We start from the raw sequence: 21,163 nt of genomic DNA, 5'->3' as shown, positions 1-21,163 counted from the left end.
GTAGTAAAAATCATGTAGTTATTTTTTTAATCTCGTCAAAAAATCAATTATATAGCTCTGATATCATTCATCGAGCACTCTTGCTGAATATATGCTCACAGCAAAATTAAACTTATTTATATATATATATATATATTTATATATATCTATATATATATATATATATATATATATATATATATATATATATATATATATATATATATGTTTGTAATCAATCATTATACACATGCATGCATGCATGGATACATACACACATACATACATATGTTTGATTTATTTTAGTAATTAAAAGATTTTTCAAATATCAAATGTCCAACAATTACTAACTTTTATTACAACATAATTTAAAATGGATGATGAGGTATTTGGTGATGACGATGATGCCTCTCGTCGCAGAAAGCGTGGTTTGCTTAAAATGTACTATGGTACTAGTCAAGAAGCAGAAAATAAAGACCCTTATGACATAGATCAAGCATATTTTGAACATGATGCTTATTTGGAGAAAATATTTAAGGAAAAAACATTACATGAACTTATGGATAAAGAAAGCGAAGTTGTTAAACGTATATTTTTGTTATTTATTGAGCTTTAAATTTAACAATTTAAAAATCAAAATGAATTGTATCACACATCCATAAACCATAAATATATAAGTATAAATTTTTGTGGGATATATATTATATCACACATCCATAGACCATAAATATACTAATGCAAATTTTTTGTAGGATGAGATTTTGTAGGGCTAGTTTGAGTCAAGTTTTTCTCCCTTTAAAGAAAATATAAAGTTATAAATACAAAAGATTTGAAATTTAATATAAACGTTTTTTATTGTGTTGCAATATTTTAGAGTATTTTTGTTGCAATATTTAAGAATCTTGTTAAAAAAGAATAAATGTAGTTATAAATTATTTGAATCATGATTAAAATTTTTACAAACAATGTGTTGAACCTCTTAAAGAACAGGAAAAAAAAAGTTATGTTAAGAAAGACTGATGTTTTAAAATACTCAAATTCAAAATCTAGTTTTTTATACATAAATATTTGCTCTTATCAAAGTCAACCATGTGCATTTAACAAAAGATCATTTCCCTATATATTTTTTATTAAAGGTAATATTATTATAACATTTTGTTAAAAAAACAAACAAATTTATTTTCTAAACAATGTTGCTATGAGCCTTGCAAATAAAATGATTGCAGGATGCACATTGCAAGTTTTTCTGTTGCTAACACCAGAGCACATGTAATATTTGAATTGGTTGATTTTATTTAGGTAGGTTATTATTGGTTGATTTTACTTAGGTAGGTTATTATTGGTTGATTTTATTTAGGTAGGTTATTATTTTACTACTTGACTAAAAATTATTATTTTCAACTATTTAAGGAAAATTGATATTTGCATCTAATTTTTTTAAGAAGATAAAAACCATTGGATACCTTTAGTTCAAAAGCCTTCTATTACTACTCTTGTCTAGCATTAGGTAGTCCATTTGACTTATATTGACATATATTTACAAAATTTATGCAGTAAGATGGTTCAGAATCACTTAATATTCATAGATACCGTCTTTTCCACATTTTTCTGGCTTTTTAGGTATAAACTTCTTAAAAGGACAGTGTCACCTAAATTTATGAGTTGTTGCAAGTTAAAAAGTCAATTTTTTGCATTAAAGCTGAAAACCCTTTTATGCATTGGGTTTTAGAGTAAAATACTTTAGCTAGTTGAAGTCCAATAAACTCATATAGCTCATTAATCGTTGTGCCAAAACAATACTTCTAATCCATTTCTACAAGCTTCAGCATTGAAGAATGCTGGTGTTATAAAAAGTTTATAGGCAGTATCAACACTGCAAGCCTAGTCTAAAAGTTACTTGGGTTATCAAATAGTAATGTGTACATATGGCTGAGCAGCACCCTATGACTATGAAATTTATTCAGAATTTCCTCAAAAATATATTTTTTGAAATCATGTTTATTTTTAATTTTGATTTTATGACTAATTTCTTCATCAGAGATGATAGCATCTACTTTATACTTAATAATGATATTATCTTCATCATTAGGTAAGGTTTTTGTTAGCTGAATCATTATTTGAAGGTATTTTTTTAAAGATAGAAATAATATTAGCAGCTTCAACTGAAGCATTTTTTATTGGTTGTCTCATTATACATATTCTAAAGAAATTATATTTCAGTGTTTAACAAATAAAAAATGTGCAAAATATATATCAAATGTTGGTATCATTGACATAATTTTTGTAACTAACAAAAAAAATTGTGATATAAGAACTCTGTAGTTGTTACAATCATTAAATATGTGTATATATTTGGTCTACTGGAAATTTCTGTCCTTTTTTCGAAACTAGCTATTGCTTTATAATGAAGACAAACATAAAATTTCTTTGAGTTAATTTGCTACATCTGTATGAATAATCTAAATGATAAAAATAATGAGCCAAACATGCACTAAATAAACATGTGCTAATGTGTTGCAAATTGTTTTTATAAAAACGGACAGAACTTTCTAATAGACCTGATATAAATATGTATGTATTTCTATAGTTTGACTATATCTAAATTTACCATTTGTGGTAAAAAAAAGGCTCTCAATGACTCTTTGTGTTTAAAGAAGACAGAATCAAGTAAACTTTATGTAAAAACCATTAAATTTAAGTGAGGAAACTAGTTAAATTTTATTGTTTTTTAAAAAACCAAAAAAACGCAAATTAACAGACAAAAATTTTTTTTATTTTTTTACAATTTTCATACATTGACTGGCAAATTGGTAGAAAGTGCAAGGAATGCTGCTACATAAACTAACAAATAGATAGGACATGTGAAGAGTGTCGCAACATCGACTGACAAATAGGTAGAACATATGAAGAGTGCTGCTACATCAACTGAGGGTTTTGGTTTGGGCAAGCAATCTATCAATTGAAAACTTTTTAAAGTTTTTTTAAACATTTATATATTTCATTTGTAGCTAAATTTTTTACTTACTAAAAAATGAAAAAATTTGTTTGGGGTACAAAAATATCCCAGTTGTCTTTAACATAAACAAATTTAAAACTATAAGTATTATTATTAATTTATTAATAAAAACAAAAAACATTTTAAACTTGCAATTTTCTTCTATGACACTAAAAGGGGTTCTGAAATGGCAGCTCAAATAGATAAAGTTTATGGATAAAACAAACAGAATTTTTCTGGGATATTAAAATACCCTACTCTATTCTTCTGGAATATGAAAATACCCTGCTATACTTTAAATGTTAAAATGAATTTAAATGCTCAATCAAACTATAGTTTTGTAAAAACATTTCTTAATAAGGTTATTATTATTTTAAAATACTGTAAAATTTGTTTTATAGTTCAAGACATTGACTAATTTCTACATTGATGACTTTTTTATCAAAGAGTTGATCAGGAGTTTTTTATTGATTAACCTAAGAGAAAAACTTACTCAAGTCATTATTCTTATTTAAAAAACAAAATGATGTGTGATGCAGAATCTTTTATTTTCAGAAACTTTTCTTCTTTTAAGTACTGTATATACAGTTGTTTTCAATATATTGATTCTTTTTCTACTTTTATAAATCAAAAATTATTGTAATTTTTTGTGTTTAGAAAAAAAAAATTTTTTTACCTTTAAAAATTTTAAAGTTGTATATTTGGCTGGTGTGGCCATTTTTAGATCTTTATAAAATATTTTTTCATTATCTTTAGAAATCCGAACACTTGACAGCGAAATGCAGACGTTGGTTTACGAGAATTACAATAAGTTTATCAGCGCCACGGATACAATTAAAAAAGTTTCTGATTATTTTATAAACTTTTAAAGTTTTTGATCATTGCAAACAAAAGTAAGACAAATAAATATTTTTTTTTATATCTGTAGATGAAAAGTGATTTTAAACGAATGGAAGATGAAATGAATAAACTTGATTCAACATTAGCTTCAGTGACTGAATTTAGTGATAAAGTTAACTCAGCTCTTCAAGACAAAAGGAGTCACATTGCACAGCTTTCTGGTGTTCATACTTTGTTACTTAAGGTTAGAAATGTTCACAAATATAATTATCATACTCGTATGACAGTGAATACCAAATAATTATATTTACCTTAAAATAGTCAAAATGTATTTTTTATCATTTTTTTGTTGTTGATGTTTATTTTACTGATCCTTTAAATTTTTTTGATGAATATTTTGTCGATGTTCAGCTTAACGAATATATTGTACTTCTTTACATAAAGCGTGTTACCATTAATACATTAATTATATCATTAATACAATGCAATAATGCTAGGTGCTGCAGAAATAACTGCCACATTTAAAAAAATCAATCCAAGGTTCACAAAACAGCTTTAGTGCAGTCTGTTAGATAATCCACTTCATAAAATATTCTGCTGCTACCATGTTATGGTTCTGTTAGGATTAAAAATTTGTAGTGATGGATTTTTAGTGAAGCTTTTTCCGAAAATATAGAATGTTTTGGATGCAGTTCATTTTATGTGCAAGTGAAATTGTTCCAAATGTTACAGTTTTAAATGACTAATATGGTAAGCTTAAATATATGATTTTTTTCTCTTAATTTATTTTTAATTTTTAAAACATTTTTTTTTTATAGCTTCAATTTTTGTTTGAACTTCCCAATCGTTTGAATAAATGCATTGAAATGAAACAGTATGCTCTTGCTGTTAGGTATGTTTACTCTCATGTGTATACTTTTTTTAAAAAAGGTTGCTACAATTGTTTAGTTAGGGCTGCATCTATAGACTTTTTTAATAAAGTAATTCACCTTTTACAATTCTGGCCAATTGTGTAATTTTACGTTAATTTTAAAAGTTTGTTAACATTCAGATTTACTGTTATTTTGATAGGAGGGAGAGGAGCTGTCTAAATTGATTTGTTTTTAGTTGATTTTATTTTCTTTTCTTAACACCCACGAAGTTCTATATGATAAAATCTTGATAAATCAACTGATTATGAGAAATTCTATAATGATCAAAGACCATATGGTATTGAAAGGTCTTCATTATTACAAGATAACAGGTTCATTTTTCAAAAATCTGTTTTCAAAATTAAAACTGATGTTAAATCTATTATCACCTTTTTCATCAACCAGAAGCCAATCTTTTTACTGTAACTGTTCTCTCGTGTTCACTTTTATTTGTATAGTTTTTTTTCCTCTAACATCAGTGCTTAGGAATCCATGTTTTTATTTCTCATAAAATTTACAGTCAAACTTTCTTTTTTTGCTTTCCTTTAACTTAAAGGCATGTAGGCTGGTTTGAAGTAAATTTGTTTAAAAGTAAGAAACTGATGTTTTTAATATGCTGAATTTTTTTTTTTTTTTTAATAAAATAGTTCATTCATTTTAAACGAAGTTGTTATTTTATTTAAAATTCTAATTTGGTTTTCCAAATTTTCAGCAATAAATTTAACAACAATATAAGCAATGGATAGTACAGATTACGGTTTTACATTTTGATTGTCTTGTATATTCAGATTCATAAGATAAAGTTATCCACAAGACACTTATCAGTTAAAAATATTTTACATCAATCCTACTATGTAGATTTTCTACAAATTTTTTAAATTTACATGAATCAGTTTAAAATTTTTACTTGGAAATTAATTTTATTAAATTAATTTTACTACATCATAGTATAGATTTACATTTAATGAGTAATATTTTAAATATAATTTTTTTATACACAATTTTAAAATCATCAGAAGCTGTTCTCTAATTATGAAATAAATGGGTAGTTGGATGGTTTTGAAGGCAAATGGTAAATTTTTTTGAAATTTTTGGTTTGTTGTGATAAGTTGAAATATCATAAAAGTCTAGTTTATATTATATAGGTACTAGTCAGTTACTCAAGTTTTAATCAATTATTTAGGTACAAGTCAATTAAATAGGTTCAACTTAATTATTTAGGTTCCACTCAATTGTTTAGGTATAAATCAATTGAGTACCACAAAATTATTTAGGTACTATTCAATTGTTTATGTACAAATCAATTTAGTACTACTCAATTATTTAGGTACTACTCAATTGTTTAGATACTACTCAAAAGCTCAAGATGTTTTAAATAAATACAAGCATATGCCATCATTTGCTGGAATACATACAGATTGTGAAGTTATTATCCAAAATCTTATGAAGACTTTGCGCTCTTTGTTATGTAACCCTGATTCCACAACTAGAGAGCTCACAGAGTGTGTTGATTTATTATTGAAGCTTGGAGAACCAAATAATATTTTATGTGATGAATTTCTAACTTTGGCTCGTGATAAAGTAGGAGAGAGCTTGGACAGTCTCAGAATAAAGTTAACTGGGGATGAAGAAATAGAACGAGATGATGTACTTGATTTTATGGATTGTGGTTGCAACAACTTTCTGGGTGATATTTCACTTGTCACTGCTTCATACCATGAACTTTTTATTAAAAAGTATTTAAATGTGTAAGTGGCTTTTCAAAATGATTTTTTTTTTTTTTTTTTAATGTGTCATTCATTTAAGTCTAGTCACTATTAAACTTAATATTTTTATCTTTATTATACTTAATATCAATAATTTATTTTAATTAATAGTATTTAATAAACTAGCAGTATCTTATTTAAAGAAATTACACTTATATATTTTATTAAGAAAAAGTATATATGAAAAAATGTGATCCAGAAGACAAATAACGGATATAACTGTTTAAAGACAAATAACGGATATAACTGTTTAAAGACAAATAACTTTAAAAAATTGTTAAAAACTTTTGTAATTTTTTGGCTTGTCATACTTAAGTGTAATAAGGATGGGAGACCCTTTCTTGTTTTAGTAAGAATCAAGTTTCGCAAAGATAGAATTTTAAAGACTCAGATTTCAAATTTATTTGTTGCTATATGCATAAATGAAATTAGCAAAAAAATTTATCCAAAATGATGAGTGTGCTTTAAGTCCAAGTAAATTTAACTTTTTTGTTTGTACTGTTAAACGGTTTTCAAGATGTATAAGTTTTGATAGGTTATGAAAATGAAAAAACATGTTAATTATTTAACCAGGGCAATTGTTTATGTTTATTTTTAGCTTTGTATCATTTTAATACTATTCAGAAAAAAAAATTTTTTTGTACATTTAGGTCAGATTTACAAAATACTGCTAAAGAAAAGTTGGCAACTTTCATAATGGATCACATGGCTGAATTTTTTAAATTTGTTCGCAAAAGACTTGAACGTGAGGTATTAGTTGTTTAAAATTGCTTGACATTTTTTTTATATATGTGCAAAGCCGTTTACAATTTTTTCATTTTATAAATAATTTACATGATCTAACAGCTTTTGGAATTTAAATCATATTTTAAAATATGATTTAAGTTCCAAGTGTTTCAAATGTTGTCAGAAACAGAAAATACTTTATACAAAATAACTTTATGATGAATGCTTACTGTTAAAATACTTTTGGATGATTATTTTTTAACAAAAGTTAAGTCATATCAATCTGCTAATATAGGTATGTACTCTGACAATATAGGTATGTACTTCAATGATATAGATAAGTAATCCAATGATATAGATATGTAGTCCAATATCTCTGATACTTTATCAAGTATTATATATGATCTCAGCATATTTTATATATAATAAAATATAATAGTTTCAGAAGAATGCTTATTTCCAAACATTTCTGAAACAATATTGATTTTAGATCACTATATTCAACTCTAAATAACTATTATTTAGAGATTGAAATGTTGGTTTAAACCATGGTTCACAAAAGGAATTTAAAAATTTATTTAAATACATGATTTTTCCAAAGAACATGATAATATCCTGTGAAAATACATATATTTCAAACTATTTTTAACATGAAATACATACTCATCACCTCTTTTATCTCCATCAAATATTCTTAGTGATTCACCTCTTTTATCTCCATCAAACACTCTTAGTGTTTCACCTCTTTTATCTCCAACAAACATTCTTAGTGTTTCACCTCTTGTATCTAAATTTAATCTGAGAAAAACATTTTTTTTATTCCTTCAAAAAAAAAAAAAATTTCAACAATTATAAAGTTAAGTTCCAATTTAATCTTCAGTGACTATGCCCTTTGAATTAAATATCCTAGTGTATTAATTAGCTGCAAACTTTTATTTTTCATATTGATGTAAGAAACTACATTGAGGTAAAAGTATGCTTTCAATAATTTGTCATTATGTCAAGTTAAATCTTTTCAGTGCTTATAAAGTTTTTTTGTTTTTTTTTCAGTGCTTTTAAAGTTTGCTTATAAGTACTGAAAAGATAATTTGCTGTTAAATTACAAGAATATCTTCTTTGTCAATGTCACTTCAGAAAGAATGGAAACATTCTTTCTACAGTGAATTTTATTGTTGAAACACATGGTTTGTAACTTTTAATAAAAGATCCATGTCAAAAGTTGAGTTTTTAAACCTCTAGTAGAGTGGAGAAAATAGTCATATTCCATCAAAAATGTTTTCTAGAGGTGAAATTAATATTGATGAAGACCTAAACTATAATATGTTAGTTATGATGATTTTAGGATTGATAACCATTTAAAGAAGATGTTAAAAATACTGCTCTGGCACTGGTTAAAATTTGGCTCTCAGTATTCTCAGAGATACTTGTTAACAAAATGCTAGGAATTTTGATAAGAATAACCAGGCTATAACATTTATCTCTTCTTTTCTTTGTCATGCTTGTGAAAATATTGACAATAAATATTGTCCCACAACTTGAACTTTGAACATTGTCCCACAGCTTGAACTGGCAAAGCTTGTAATTATGTTTCCTTAAATATCAGATCACCAAGTATAAAAATTGCAGCTTTGTTCACTATGGTACTAGACTTTTTTTGGCAGAGACTACTACATAGAAATGAAAAAGATTTTTAAAAGATATAAAAACGCAGAATTAAATTGAAAATCTTTTTTCTTAGTAGTTTTCTTTTTGATAAAGATCTGTCTGGAATGGTTCTTGATTGATTTTTGATATTCTAGGCCATTGTTTAAAAAGTGCTTATACGTAAAACTCTTTCAGATTTATTGCAAGAGTTTCCAATTTCTTTAAATATACTTTTTTATAAAATGAATTAATGCATTTTGGATCCTCAAAAGACTTAGACATTCAAATATCTAGTCTTTTGAGGATTGTTTATCATTTTAGATTTAAATTTATTTTATTATAGGCTTCAGCAGCATTAAAGGTATTTTTAAAATAACACTTGATTCTAATATGAAAGTTAAAAAATTTAAAGTTTGCTGCATAACTGGAAATGACCTCTTTAAACAAAAACAATGTATTTCTTAAATTGAAAACCATAATTTTTTATTTGATATAAAAAAAAAAATGGTATGGTTAGAAAATTAATTAAAAATTACTCAGAAAATGGTTCAAATTTTGTAGAAAATTGCAAAAAGGGTAGCTTCAAAGAGTTGGTGCAAATAATTACAAAAAGAAGGAGGGGGGGACATTTTTTAAATATAAACATGATCTCTACGCAATTCATTAACTATGTCACATTAAATTGGTTGTCATGAAGAAGTTATGGTATTACCTAATACATTCTTTAATAGAAATATGATAATGGAAAGCTTAGTGTGTTGTCTCATAAAAGTATAATGAATAATTTATAGTTTATTAGTGAATCTGTGAATTGAACAAGATTATCGATTGTGAATGAAAAATGACAGAATTTCTAAATTTTTTGCGTATGTATGGATTTTATAGATAAAAAATTTTTAAACTTTAAAAAAATACAATTTCTTTAAATTAATAGTTTGCCTGCCCAAACCAAAACCCTTTGTTCATGTATGTACACTTCCTGTATGTACTCCCTATTTAAGTCATTTGATGATGTATGCACATTCCTTGCATGTTCTCCCTATTTAAGTCAGTGGTTGTTTACTCCATTGTGCCTATACCCAAATAATCAGTCGGTGTATTGTCTATTGTGGGGTTCCCAAAATAAATAAGTTAATAAAACAAAATTAAAAAAACAAATTGAATCAAATAAAATTAGAGTAATATAAACAGTAAAAAAAAACAATTAAAAAATAAAGTCAAACCTTAAGTCAATTAAGTTTGTGCTTTTGCAGTCATTTAAAAAACGTTTCCACAATTAATTATATGGTTTTTCCTTAAAGTAATCTAACTTTTGTTTATCTAAAACATCAAGACAACACAAAAGTTGTTTTTTACCATCCGGTGTAAGCATAACTATGTGATTTAGAGTATATCACGCACAGTTGTGTGTGAATGTGTGTGTGTGTGTGTGTATTAGCCTTCTGTAAAAATATTTGTTTGCAAAAAAAATTAAAATTTTTTAATATTTATGTATGAATGGAGAGCCATGGATAATTAAAAGTTCTAGTTAAGAGGCTTGTCTAACTAGGAAGCAGGTTCTACTTCTCCTTAATTTTTTTTTGTTGATGTTTTGTTTCAAAGTTATGTGCTTTAACTGTTATTGTTGTTTATTAATAGTGATATTTATTTTTTATGTTTATTAATAGTGATATTTATTTTTTATGTTTATTAATAGTTATATTTATTTTTTATGTTAATTAATAGTTATATTTATTTTTAATATTTTTAAAATTTTTACAGAATAAGTGTATCATAAAATGACTAATATAGCCATAGTTGCAGTGCAGTTACATTTACTGACTTACGTAGGTATAGGTGAAGTGGAGAATTTTATATGAAACTATAGTTTCATATAAAATTGTACAAATTAACAGTGACTTAACAAAAAAATAAACTTCAAAGATATTTAATTTTTGATAAAAATATGATTTAAATAACTTCATTAGTAATAAGTTAGTTTAGTGTCATGGACCTCATCTATTTTATCGCGACTTTATCCCAGCTAATAAAGTCATAAGCCCCAGTGGAGTCTACATTAATCTACTAAAATTTAAGTCAATTTAAAAACTCAATTCCAAAAAAATTTAAGTCAATTTAAAATGTCAAATTCAATTTAAGTTAAACAGCTGTAGTTGAGTGTACATACATCAACTGAAGGTTTATGTTTAGCATTCTATTAATCAAAGGGAAAGGTTTTTCTAGATTTGAGACTAAAAAAAATTTTATTACAAAGATAAATACCCCTTCCTCTTGCAACAATTGTAATTCCCAACCTATCATGTGAAATAACTTGTAAACAACCTCTAACTTAATTTAAAGATTAGTAAAAGCTATTAGGGAGCAAAGTTATAAAGATGGTGCTATTTTTTACCAAGTAAAAGAATTAAATCATACTTTTTGTGATATTAAACAATACTCATACATAATAAATTTTTTTACTTAGTAACGTATATGATTTAAAATGTAGCCAAGTACAATACTTTGAAATATGCTTAAGTAAAAGTAAAGGGACAAATTTAAAAAACTTAAATAGTACAAAGTTTACAAAAAAACTACTCAATTTCAGTAAGGTGAATGAATTTAATTAGTTACTTTTTAACTCTGACTGTAGCAATATCCTTCATTATTTTTGACATAATTATTTTATAAAACAAAAACCATGAAACTTATATAACATGCTGCTACATACGCAGTTTACAAAGTATCCTGTCTTATTATTATTTTTAAATGTCTAAATTACTCAAATGATTTTTAAAGGAACAATAGCTAGCAATGAATTCAATTTTAAATAATCTAACTTACATATGTATACATTTTTTTGGTAGACAGTGCTCAATACAAAAGTAGAGCATTTATATATTAGATATGTAATGTCTGATGATCACATATAGCATGAAAGTCTTAATGTTCAATTGTAATTGTTTAATTACTCTTCTTATATATATATATATATATATATATATATATATATATATATATATATATATATATATATATATATATAATATATATATATATATATATATATATACACACACACATATATAATATATAGTTGTAGTTTTTTTTTATTGTTAGAAACAAACAAATGACAGCACTGTACTTGTAAGAGCATTAGATAAATTTTATCGCAAAGTGCAATCTGTGCACCAATTAATTCCAGAGTCTGGTATGGATCGAACTGCGGCTAACATTGTTGCATTTTCAGCGCATAGTCTTGTTGCTCATTGCACCGAGTATTGCATTAATCAGCTTTTAAGTATGTTTTTGATGAAAGCAAAGCTGTAGTATTATTTTATTGAGATTAGCAAAATGTCATTATGTAGTATTACCTTTTTTTTCTTTAGCTATTATTACTGATACAAGGCAAGCTTTAGTAACAACAAAAAGTAATCAATCTATTATATTTGATATTTTCAATCAAATGTTTCATACCATTGAGGATCTAATGAAATCAGTACTTCTTAATTTGAAGGTTTTAATTTAAACACTTTATAAAATTTTTATTACATTTCAAATATAGTTTTTTATTAAGATTCAGTTTTATCATTTTATGTTTTTAATAATAAAACATGAAATACTTTTTGTAGTTGTAAGTAGATGTACAGATTATTATAGTGCAGATGCACAGTTTATAAATATATGTTTAAGAAAGATTATTATTATTATTGTCTTATTAATGATAATATAGTTAATATAATATAATTAATGATAAATAATTATAAATAATGATAATATAATTAATATATAATATAAGACATGTAATAAGTTTGATAATTTCCTATTTGATTATTGTTTGTTCTATTATTAACAAAATTGTTAAAGTATTGTAAGTTATAAATTTGCACATTTAAAAATATAAACTTGTAAGGAATAGAAATTCCTGATAAAAAAATTGCTTACATGAGGTCTAAAATTTATTTTTCACTGTGAACATAATCCAGAAAATAAATTTATATATATTATTTTTATTTTTGGCATTCGTTGATCCTGATATTGCTTTTTCTACAAAACCATACTTCAGAGGTCCTTTCTGTATAGATGACATCAGAGAAGGTCTTGTGGTTAACTTTTTGAAACAACTGAGTGAACGATTTGATGTAAGTGTTATTATTTTATGTTATTATATTTTATATAACATTTATTACTCTACATAATGACAATGATGATCATGATGATGATAATGATCATGCTTTTATCAATTAGTCAACATAAATTATTAGTTTCCACATTGGATACTGCTGACATATTTTTGCTTTATCAGTATTCACTTTTTTTTTGCTTAATCAGTATTCACTTCTTCCGTTTGTCGGCATAATTATTAATTTATTTTTCTCCCTAATTATTAATTTTTTCATAAGTTATAATATCTTTTTATTAAATTTTCTCCTTTGTTGAAATAATTAATATGTAATAATTCTTCACAATAATGTATTTTAATGTATGGTTGTATTGCATTTATTTTAATGCACCCTTCAGAATTAGGGTTGGCATCTGACAATGCCGACCTAGTCAAAAAATCTCAGACCTTGTTTTTATGTTTTATGGTAACTCCTTTGTGTTAAATTTTTTTTGCCGACCTCAAAGAGTTAAAGGTCAGCAATTTATTGCCAACATCATTTTTCCTAATTCCAAGGGCTGTTAATGTAATATAGTAAATATACATTTATATTTTTTTATTACAGCTTTTAATGATTTTCAGAAACAAGTTGTTATCATAAATTATTTTATAGAGTATTATATTCATAATATCATAATTATTTTTATAGAATATTATTTTTTATTATTAGAATATTATTCTTCCAATAATATTGTAATAATTATTTTTATTAGTAGTTAAAGAATGTTGTAATGTGTGTCTTGTTTCTATTATTTTATTTTGTCAGCAAAACCTCCATCTTCTAATGGTCAAAATTTTGTTTTTATAACAGCAGAGGGAATCTTTTCTGCTACATGGGGAACTTAGCTAATAATGCAAGTAATAATAATAACAAAGTACACCATAATGAGCAATCTCACTGCTCTAATCAGAGAGATCAAGTTTGAAGTCCTACTAAAACTTTTTTTTTTGGGACTAAGCAAGAAACTACTAAATGAACACACTCACACAGTTGTGGCCAAAAAGATCTATTCATAAGTAACTATTCAACCATTCATATATATAAATGCAAAATATTCATCCTGGTAACACACTAAACAATCACACTTTGCACCCCTGTTTGTGTAGTCATCAATCAACATGAAACTAATTTATTTGCAATATATAAATATTAAAATCATGCATAATTCAGTCATTATCTTAGAGTATAGCTACAAATGATTGTTGTTTGTTTAAAAATGCCATAGAAAACTATTCATGATATTAAGTGAACAGATGGCATCAATCCAGGAAAATTCAGTGGAAGACCAACAATTACTACTTAAAAACCAACACGATACACTTTTGGGTGTGAAGGACATACAGATTTCAATCTCATAAATTATTACTCAACTGCTTTCTGGTGTGAGTTGTAGTGCCTGCATAGTTCGAATTGGCCTTGCCAAGTATTTTAACATTCAGTCATAGTATTAAATATCTTTTTATTATTTTTTCAAAAAAATATTTTTGATTACCTCAAATTTTTCAAAGAACACTTGAAGAAAACAGGGCTTGTTAAAATGTCATGTCATGTTAAAAATGTTAAAGTGTCTTGTTCTCAGATGAAGAAGGTGTTAAGTAGTTTGTAGCACTCTAAGTCATAAAGTTTTGTACGTTTCTATGAAACAAAATATAACTTGTTTTGTACTGATAGTTATGAAATTATAATTATTTTAGCATATTTTTGTGGTATTTAAAGCTAAACAGTTTTTTGTTAAGATAAATAGTAAATTAAAAAACATTATCTAAATTAAATTTAAAACAAATAAAGAAAAATATATAAACTTGTCAATAAAGTTGTTTTGCGGTTTTTTAAAAAACCATTAAATTTTAGTAGTTTTCTTAATTACTTTAATGGTTTTGTGTATATGAATCAAGTTCCGAGTTTTACCCCCACCACAACCCTGGTAGTACCCCACTCAACTTGTTATCCATGCTGCAGCCTTGTTTGTCAAGATTTGTGTTTCAGAGTTATAGAGTTAAGAGAGGCTTGTAACCACAATTATAGTGTCCTCTTCAACTGTAGTGGCCTTCTCCGTCTTGGGTAGGTGACTTAACATTAAATATAAATATATATATATATATATATATATATATATATATATATATATATATGTATATATATATATATATATATGTATATATATATATATATATATATATATATATATATATATATATATATATATATATATATATATATATATATATATATATATATATATATATATATATATATATATATATATATATATGTCCCTCCATTTTTTGATGACTTTTTAAAAGTAGTTAAAAAATACCAATTTTTTACCTGTCTTGATCAGTTTTGAAATTGATTAAATTAATTATAGAAATGATTTGACTTACAGTATATAACGTTCAAGTTTTTGATTAAATTTATCATCTTGATTGCTTTTTTATATTGTTCAACATCAAAGTTATCCTTAATCTTTCAATCACGTTTAACCAAACCATAATTTTGTAGAACTAGTAAACCAAGGTTACTGTATTAAATGTTAAGTGTTTTGAATGTAAAATGTGACTAAAACCAATCAAGTCAAATGATGGATCTACTAATAGTATCAAGTACCTTCCAAATCTATGCATCCCACTGACTACTCTAAACTGATTAGGGCCAAAGCCAAACTTAAATGATGAAGAACTTAAAGAAATTAAAGAAGCTGCTATCAAACTAAATAATGAATATGGTAAGTTCTCTTAAAAAATGTTTTTCTCTTAAAACTAAGCTTCTCCTTGTAAAATATTGCATTTTATTATTTTTTTTTTAGATCAATAAATACAGTTTACACCACAAAAAAGTGGTCTCCAAAGTGTTAGTATGGCAACTGTTAGGTTGTATACTTTGCAAGCAGTAAGACAGTTAAAGACATGGTCATAATGTTCACATTAGTAGCTTTCCACCATTTTTTCGCTTTATAATGTCATGGACACGAAAGTGTGCAAAAGTTAATTAAAAGAAAAATTGGCAGTTATCACCACTAATAACTTGACCTCTCAGTCAGAAGATCCTGACATGACTCTAACACTTCACTTCACTTTTAATAATGACCAGTTTGAAATAAATAAATGAGAAAGACACACAAAGTGTGTCTATCATTTATTTATTTCAAATTAGCAAAATAAGTTTTTTTTATATCTTGTCAAAAGTAGTTATTTATTATAAAATTTAATTTTTTTTTTCAAAAAAGATTTTACATTTTTTTCTTTGTTTGTTCTTGCATGATTCAGTAATGTATTCCAAAAATTGTTAATTTGTTGTCTTTTTTGTTCTGGTGTTGGATGTCTTGACCCAGAAAGTTGTTGTCTGTGATGCAGTGGCAAACATGTAACATGTTGTGTCACTCGCAAAAGAACATATGGCTTACTTTTGTGTGCAGACCACCTACTAAACACTAGCCTACTTCATGCTAGCAATGATGTGCAAAAAGTAAAAGGCTGTGTGCACATTGCTGCATAACTATCTAGCAGAGTTCACAAGTCTGCTAGCTAGACTAGTTTAAAATAGCCATTTAACTAGCTAGGCTACTCAACTTATTGAAAAAGTGTGTGTAGGGGTGGTGTTCTAACTTTTATATGTTAGATTACTAATACTTAAAAATGGGTTGGTTTTTTTACGGTAAAAGATGCATTAGATAACAACTCACTACAGGATGTTATTCCAAGTGACACCCAATTCTCACTGATGGTTCACTGAATCCAGTCTGGTTCATTGATTCCAAAAACAATGAAGATTATGTCCAAGGAAATTGAATCAGTACATCACATCTGTCATGCATCACTGGTGTAGTGTACTGATTTTTTCAAAAAATTGGAAATCGATAGGAAAGACATAGATATAGAGATAATTATTGCTTTTTTTTTTGAGGAATTCAATAAACATAAAAGACAGAACCAATAATATGTTTTGGGATATCTTCTTTACTTGTATTTCAGAGACAGTATTTTTTGATTTTGAGAAATTAATGGCAACTTTACCAGGCGCTACACACACTACTTATGATATCCCAGATAATATCCATGTATATATACATATATATACATATATATATATATATATATATATATATATGCAAATATATATATGCATATATATATATATATATTATATATATTATATATATATATATATATATATATATATATATATATATATATATATATATATATATAACATTTTGATTTAGGGATTTGCACATGAAAGCAGTCAAAATAGTAGTATTCCTGCTTCTCTACTTCTCATAATGTGCAAGCTATCTTTTGTGTTTATGGAAAAGACTATTGACCAGTTTGTAAGTAGTTTATTTAAATTTTTATATTTTAAAGTAGGACAAATGGAAAATGTGCAAGCAATTAACAACCGAACACGTTTAGGATAATAACATTAATCCTAGTTATGATGTCATCATAATGTTAAACCTAAAGCTTTGAATATTAAAACTCTAGAGCTGATTATTTATAAAAAATCTTTAGTAAGTTTAGTAAGAGAAATCCAAGTTAAACTTGGTTTTTAATAGTTGTAGAAATGTTGTACAACATTGTGCGTCCGCAACCTTTGTTTTACAACATAAATTTAGTTAGCACAATCGACGTTAAGTTGTGCAGCTTACGCAAGAAAATGTTTCCATTATAAAACATTGTTGTACAATTGTTGTACGGCATTTCTACAACTATTGGAAACCAAGCTTTAGTGCTTCCTCATTTCTATTGTTTGGTTAATAGTTTTTTTGGGGGGAGAGGTTTAATTATTTTAAGTCCAGTTTTAATTATTTAAATTTTACATATTGCTTATTGTATGGTTATAGTAGATTGTTTTCTAGGCGTGAAATATCAAGGAAATAATTAAAATAAAAGCTTAATAAAGTATTAAATCCCCACATTTGATCAACGTATATATTGATCAATGTATAGTTCAGCTATGAGTTCATAAAAAATTGAAATGATGTTGAATGTTGAGTGTTGTATTTATAAGCTTAAAAAAATTGCTTAAAAAAGTTGTTAAAAAGTTTAAAAAAACTGCATTTTAATAGTTTCATAAGCGATTGAAAAAAGTGTTGAAACTATAAAGTTAAAATGATCACAACTATTCCATTCTGTCGAGTATGTTGTTCTGCAAACTATCATATTTACTTTTTGTTGGTTTAATTATTATAGTATTTTTAAAAGCAGATTGAATATGTACATGCAGCTGAAAAAGTTTACTAGTTAAACTTATTCAATACAAGTTTTGTTTGTTTATGTCGTGTTTATGAAAAACAGACATTGATACTTTGATTGATTTTCCGAAATGCCCTTTTCTTATTTAAATTTGAAATAATGGAAATTATTTCAAGTTTAAATAACAAAAAAACAGACAAAAAGTAAAAAAAAAAATTATGCATATGTTTTTATATATTTTTATTATGACTTCTATAAAAAAAATTAAAATCCAAAGTTTTTAAATTTGTCCTCAGGAAACAAATTAAATTAGTTGCTTTTTTTAGTTACAAAACGCTGAATCATGGTTTCCTGTTGATGATGAAATCAAGCAAGGCTGCATTATAACTAAGACTTCAACACTGCAAGATATGTACAAAAAAACCTCACATGTATTTTATAGTATTTTTATTCATTTATTTATTTGTAAATTTTATTTGTAAATTTTATGTTGTTCAATTTTTTTTTTTTTTTAGCTTTTATTGAATCAATATGTAAGCACCCAGGGTCTTTCAATTTCTCAAGTATTTTTTTAGTTACTATTTTCAGATTTTCATTTTTAGAGTTTTGTTACAATTTGGACTACATTACATTTAGAAGTTATTTCATATGATTTTTTTTTTTTATATAATTAATATAACTTGGCAGATGTTGCGAAAGAGTGTTGAAACACGTGACTGGTTAAATACAATTGAACCGCGTAATGTTCGCGCAGTAATGAAAAGAGTAGTTGAAGACATTACTATTATAGACTCTCAAGTAATTATGTTATTTCTGTAACTGATAAACTTTATAAATAATGCAGTGGCGTTTATTTGTTAACGCCATCCTTCATATTTAGGTGGGAACATTATTAGCTGAAGGCGTTCGAAAAGCACCTAGTTCCGATTCTAGTAAACGGACACACAGTATTTTGCATACAGCGCAAAGAAATCAAATGAATTACGGGAAAAAGTATATATATATTTTTTTCTATAATTTATTACTTATTATTTTCTAATTAATTATCTTTTTATATATATAACTTTCTAACGACCAAAAAAATTTATAATTTAGTTACATGATTTCTAAAGATGTTTGCAAAATTTATAAGAACCATTTTTATTTTTAATATAGATAACTTTGCGTAAAGTTTTGTTGTTTTATGTTTTTTGATTTGGTTATAGTTTAAATATAGACACCAGCCTTATGAGCAACATACAAAAATTGTTTACCGAACGCATTGAAGTGTTTACTGCAGTGGACTTCAATAAAATTTCTGTATTAACTGGAATTATAAAAATTGCTTTAAAGGTATATTTTAAAATGCATTTTCTTGAAAACTTATTAAATAATGATAATAATAATGATTGTAAATATTTTCAGACGCCGCGTAAAATTTATATATTTTTTAACTTTCAGACGTTAGTTGAATGCATTCGTTTACGAACTTTCAGTAAATATGGTTTGCAGCAAATTCAAGTTGACACACATTATTTACAAATGTATTTATGGAGATTTGTGCATGATGAGAAGTACGGTTTTCAATTTAGTTTTTTTGCATTAAAATTTTTACAATACAAAATATTCTACCCAGTGGCGTCCTCAGTGGGCGTACAGTGGCGTCCTCAGTGGGCGTACTAGAACTTTTACTACTCTTTTTATGACATTTAAATGTTTTTTTAAATGAATAAACAAATGATTAAAATTGAGTCAAACATCAGGTTGAGAATTTTTTTACTATTGGAGGCCATATTTAAATCTTGAAGTATCAACGGGATCGCGTAATTTAATATACCATAAGTTCATTTCTTATATTACAAGAAGCGAAGATCTCAGGTTTCCCACCCATGAAAAACAACATAATTTAAATTTAAATTACCTAATTTAAATTGAGATTTCTAATTAAAAAATTTCTACTAAATAAATGGGTTTTTTATTATTAAAAAATATTACAGGTTTATGTGTTTGTTTTTTTGAGCATTCGATCAATATATTGAGCGTGTAGTAGTTAATATTGTTTTAACACGATATCGATATCAGTGATGTCTTTATTCAAGTAAAACTTTTAAAGAATTTGTTTAACTTAACATGACTTGATGATGAGAAAATGTATTTGAAATCGTATAATAATTCATAATTCTTAAATATTGTAAAGTTAACGAATGAAGTGAACATGTCAAAACTAAAAATAAATGCCGCCAGGTACAAACCGCCTCACCGCCTTCACCGCCTCACCGCCTTGTAAATATGTAGTTGTACATATTATGCAATGACCTAATTATGTTTTAAGCTAATTATTCATTTTATTTTTTCAAATTTATTTATTAGCATAGTTCATTTTTTGCTCGATGAAGCAATAAATAGTGCAGTACATCGATGCATCGAGCCTGAAATGATGGAACCAAGCGTAAATATATATATATTTTTTCTTTTTTTTATTAGGTTGTATTGGTGTGGTTGTTTTGGTGTTGGTTTGTTATGGACTTTTTAATATGATTTTTTATAATTTAGGTTGTGGAAATGATATGCGAGAAAAGCTAAATATGAATATGAAATGTCGTGATGGTTTTAATTAGAAAAAGAAAATTCTTTGCATCGTTATGACGTTGAAATCTTAAGCATTTGAGCAAACATAGAAAAATTTATGCTTCGGAAGTTATTTTTGTTTTTTGTTTAGCTAATAGTATTTATATATTGTATATTTGTTTATATTGATATGTTGTATTTTTATAATCCGGAAAATCAAGTTCATCAATTCTAACGAGTTTTTTTTATTTTTTTCATTTTTTTTTTAAGGTTCTTTGGTTTTAAGTTTATTATGTTTTATAATCTCTTAATATCAGCACCTCTATTACATTAAAAGAGGAAAAGATTTTTTCGAATGATTTTCCATAAATTTATCAATGATAATTAATAATCCGTCCGTTAATTCTGTGCACTTTGCGAT

The 21,163-nt window shown here is 25.9% G+C and overlaps 1 protein-coding gene across 1 annotated transcript; it reads left to right on the top strand.

Moving 5' to 3' along the window:
- The first annotated feature begins 283 nt into the window (after positions 1 to 283).
- On the top strand, positions 284 to 20,971 carry LOC101239621 (vacuolar protein sorting-associated protein 51 homolog). Its single transcript, XM_065793300.1, has 18 exons — positions 284 to 566; positions 3,731 to 3,816; positions 3,903 to 4,058; positions 4,633 to 4,706; positions 6,072 to 6,473; positions 7,142 to 7,241; positions 11,961 to 12,141; positions 12,230 to 12,358; positions 12,861 to 12,982; positions 17,226 to 17,330; positions 18,522 to 18,626; positions 18,711 to 18,758; positions 18,883 to 18,993; positions 19,076 to 19,188; positions 19,401 to 19,527; positions 19,636 to 19,748; positions 20,545 to 20,623; positions 20,728 to 20,971. Exons 1-18 carry the CDS (start codon positions 353 to 355, stop codon positions 20,755 to 20,757), a joined length of 2,295 nt encoding a protein of 764 aa, XP_065649372.1. The 5' UTR covers positions 284 to 352; the 3' UTR covers positions 20,758 to 20,971.
- Positions 20,972 to 21,163: the final 192 nt, after the last annotated feature.

The sequence above is a fragment of the Hydra vulgaris genome, chromosome 03 (genome assembly GCF_038396675.1).
Source record: "Hydra vulgaris chromosome 03, alternate assembly HydraT2T_AEP".
NCBI lineage: Eukaryota > Metazoa > Cnidaria > Hydrozoa > Anthoathecata > Hydridae > Hydra > Hydra vulgaris.
This window is presented reverse-complemented; position numbering and strand designations above follow the sequence as displayed.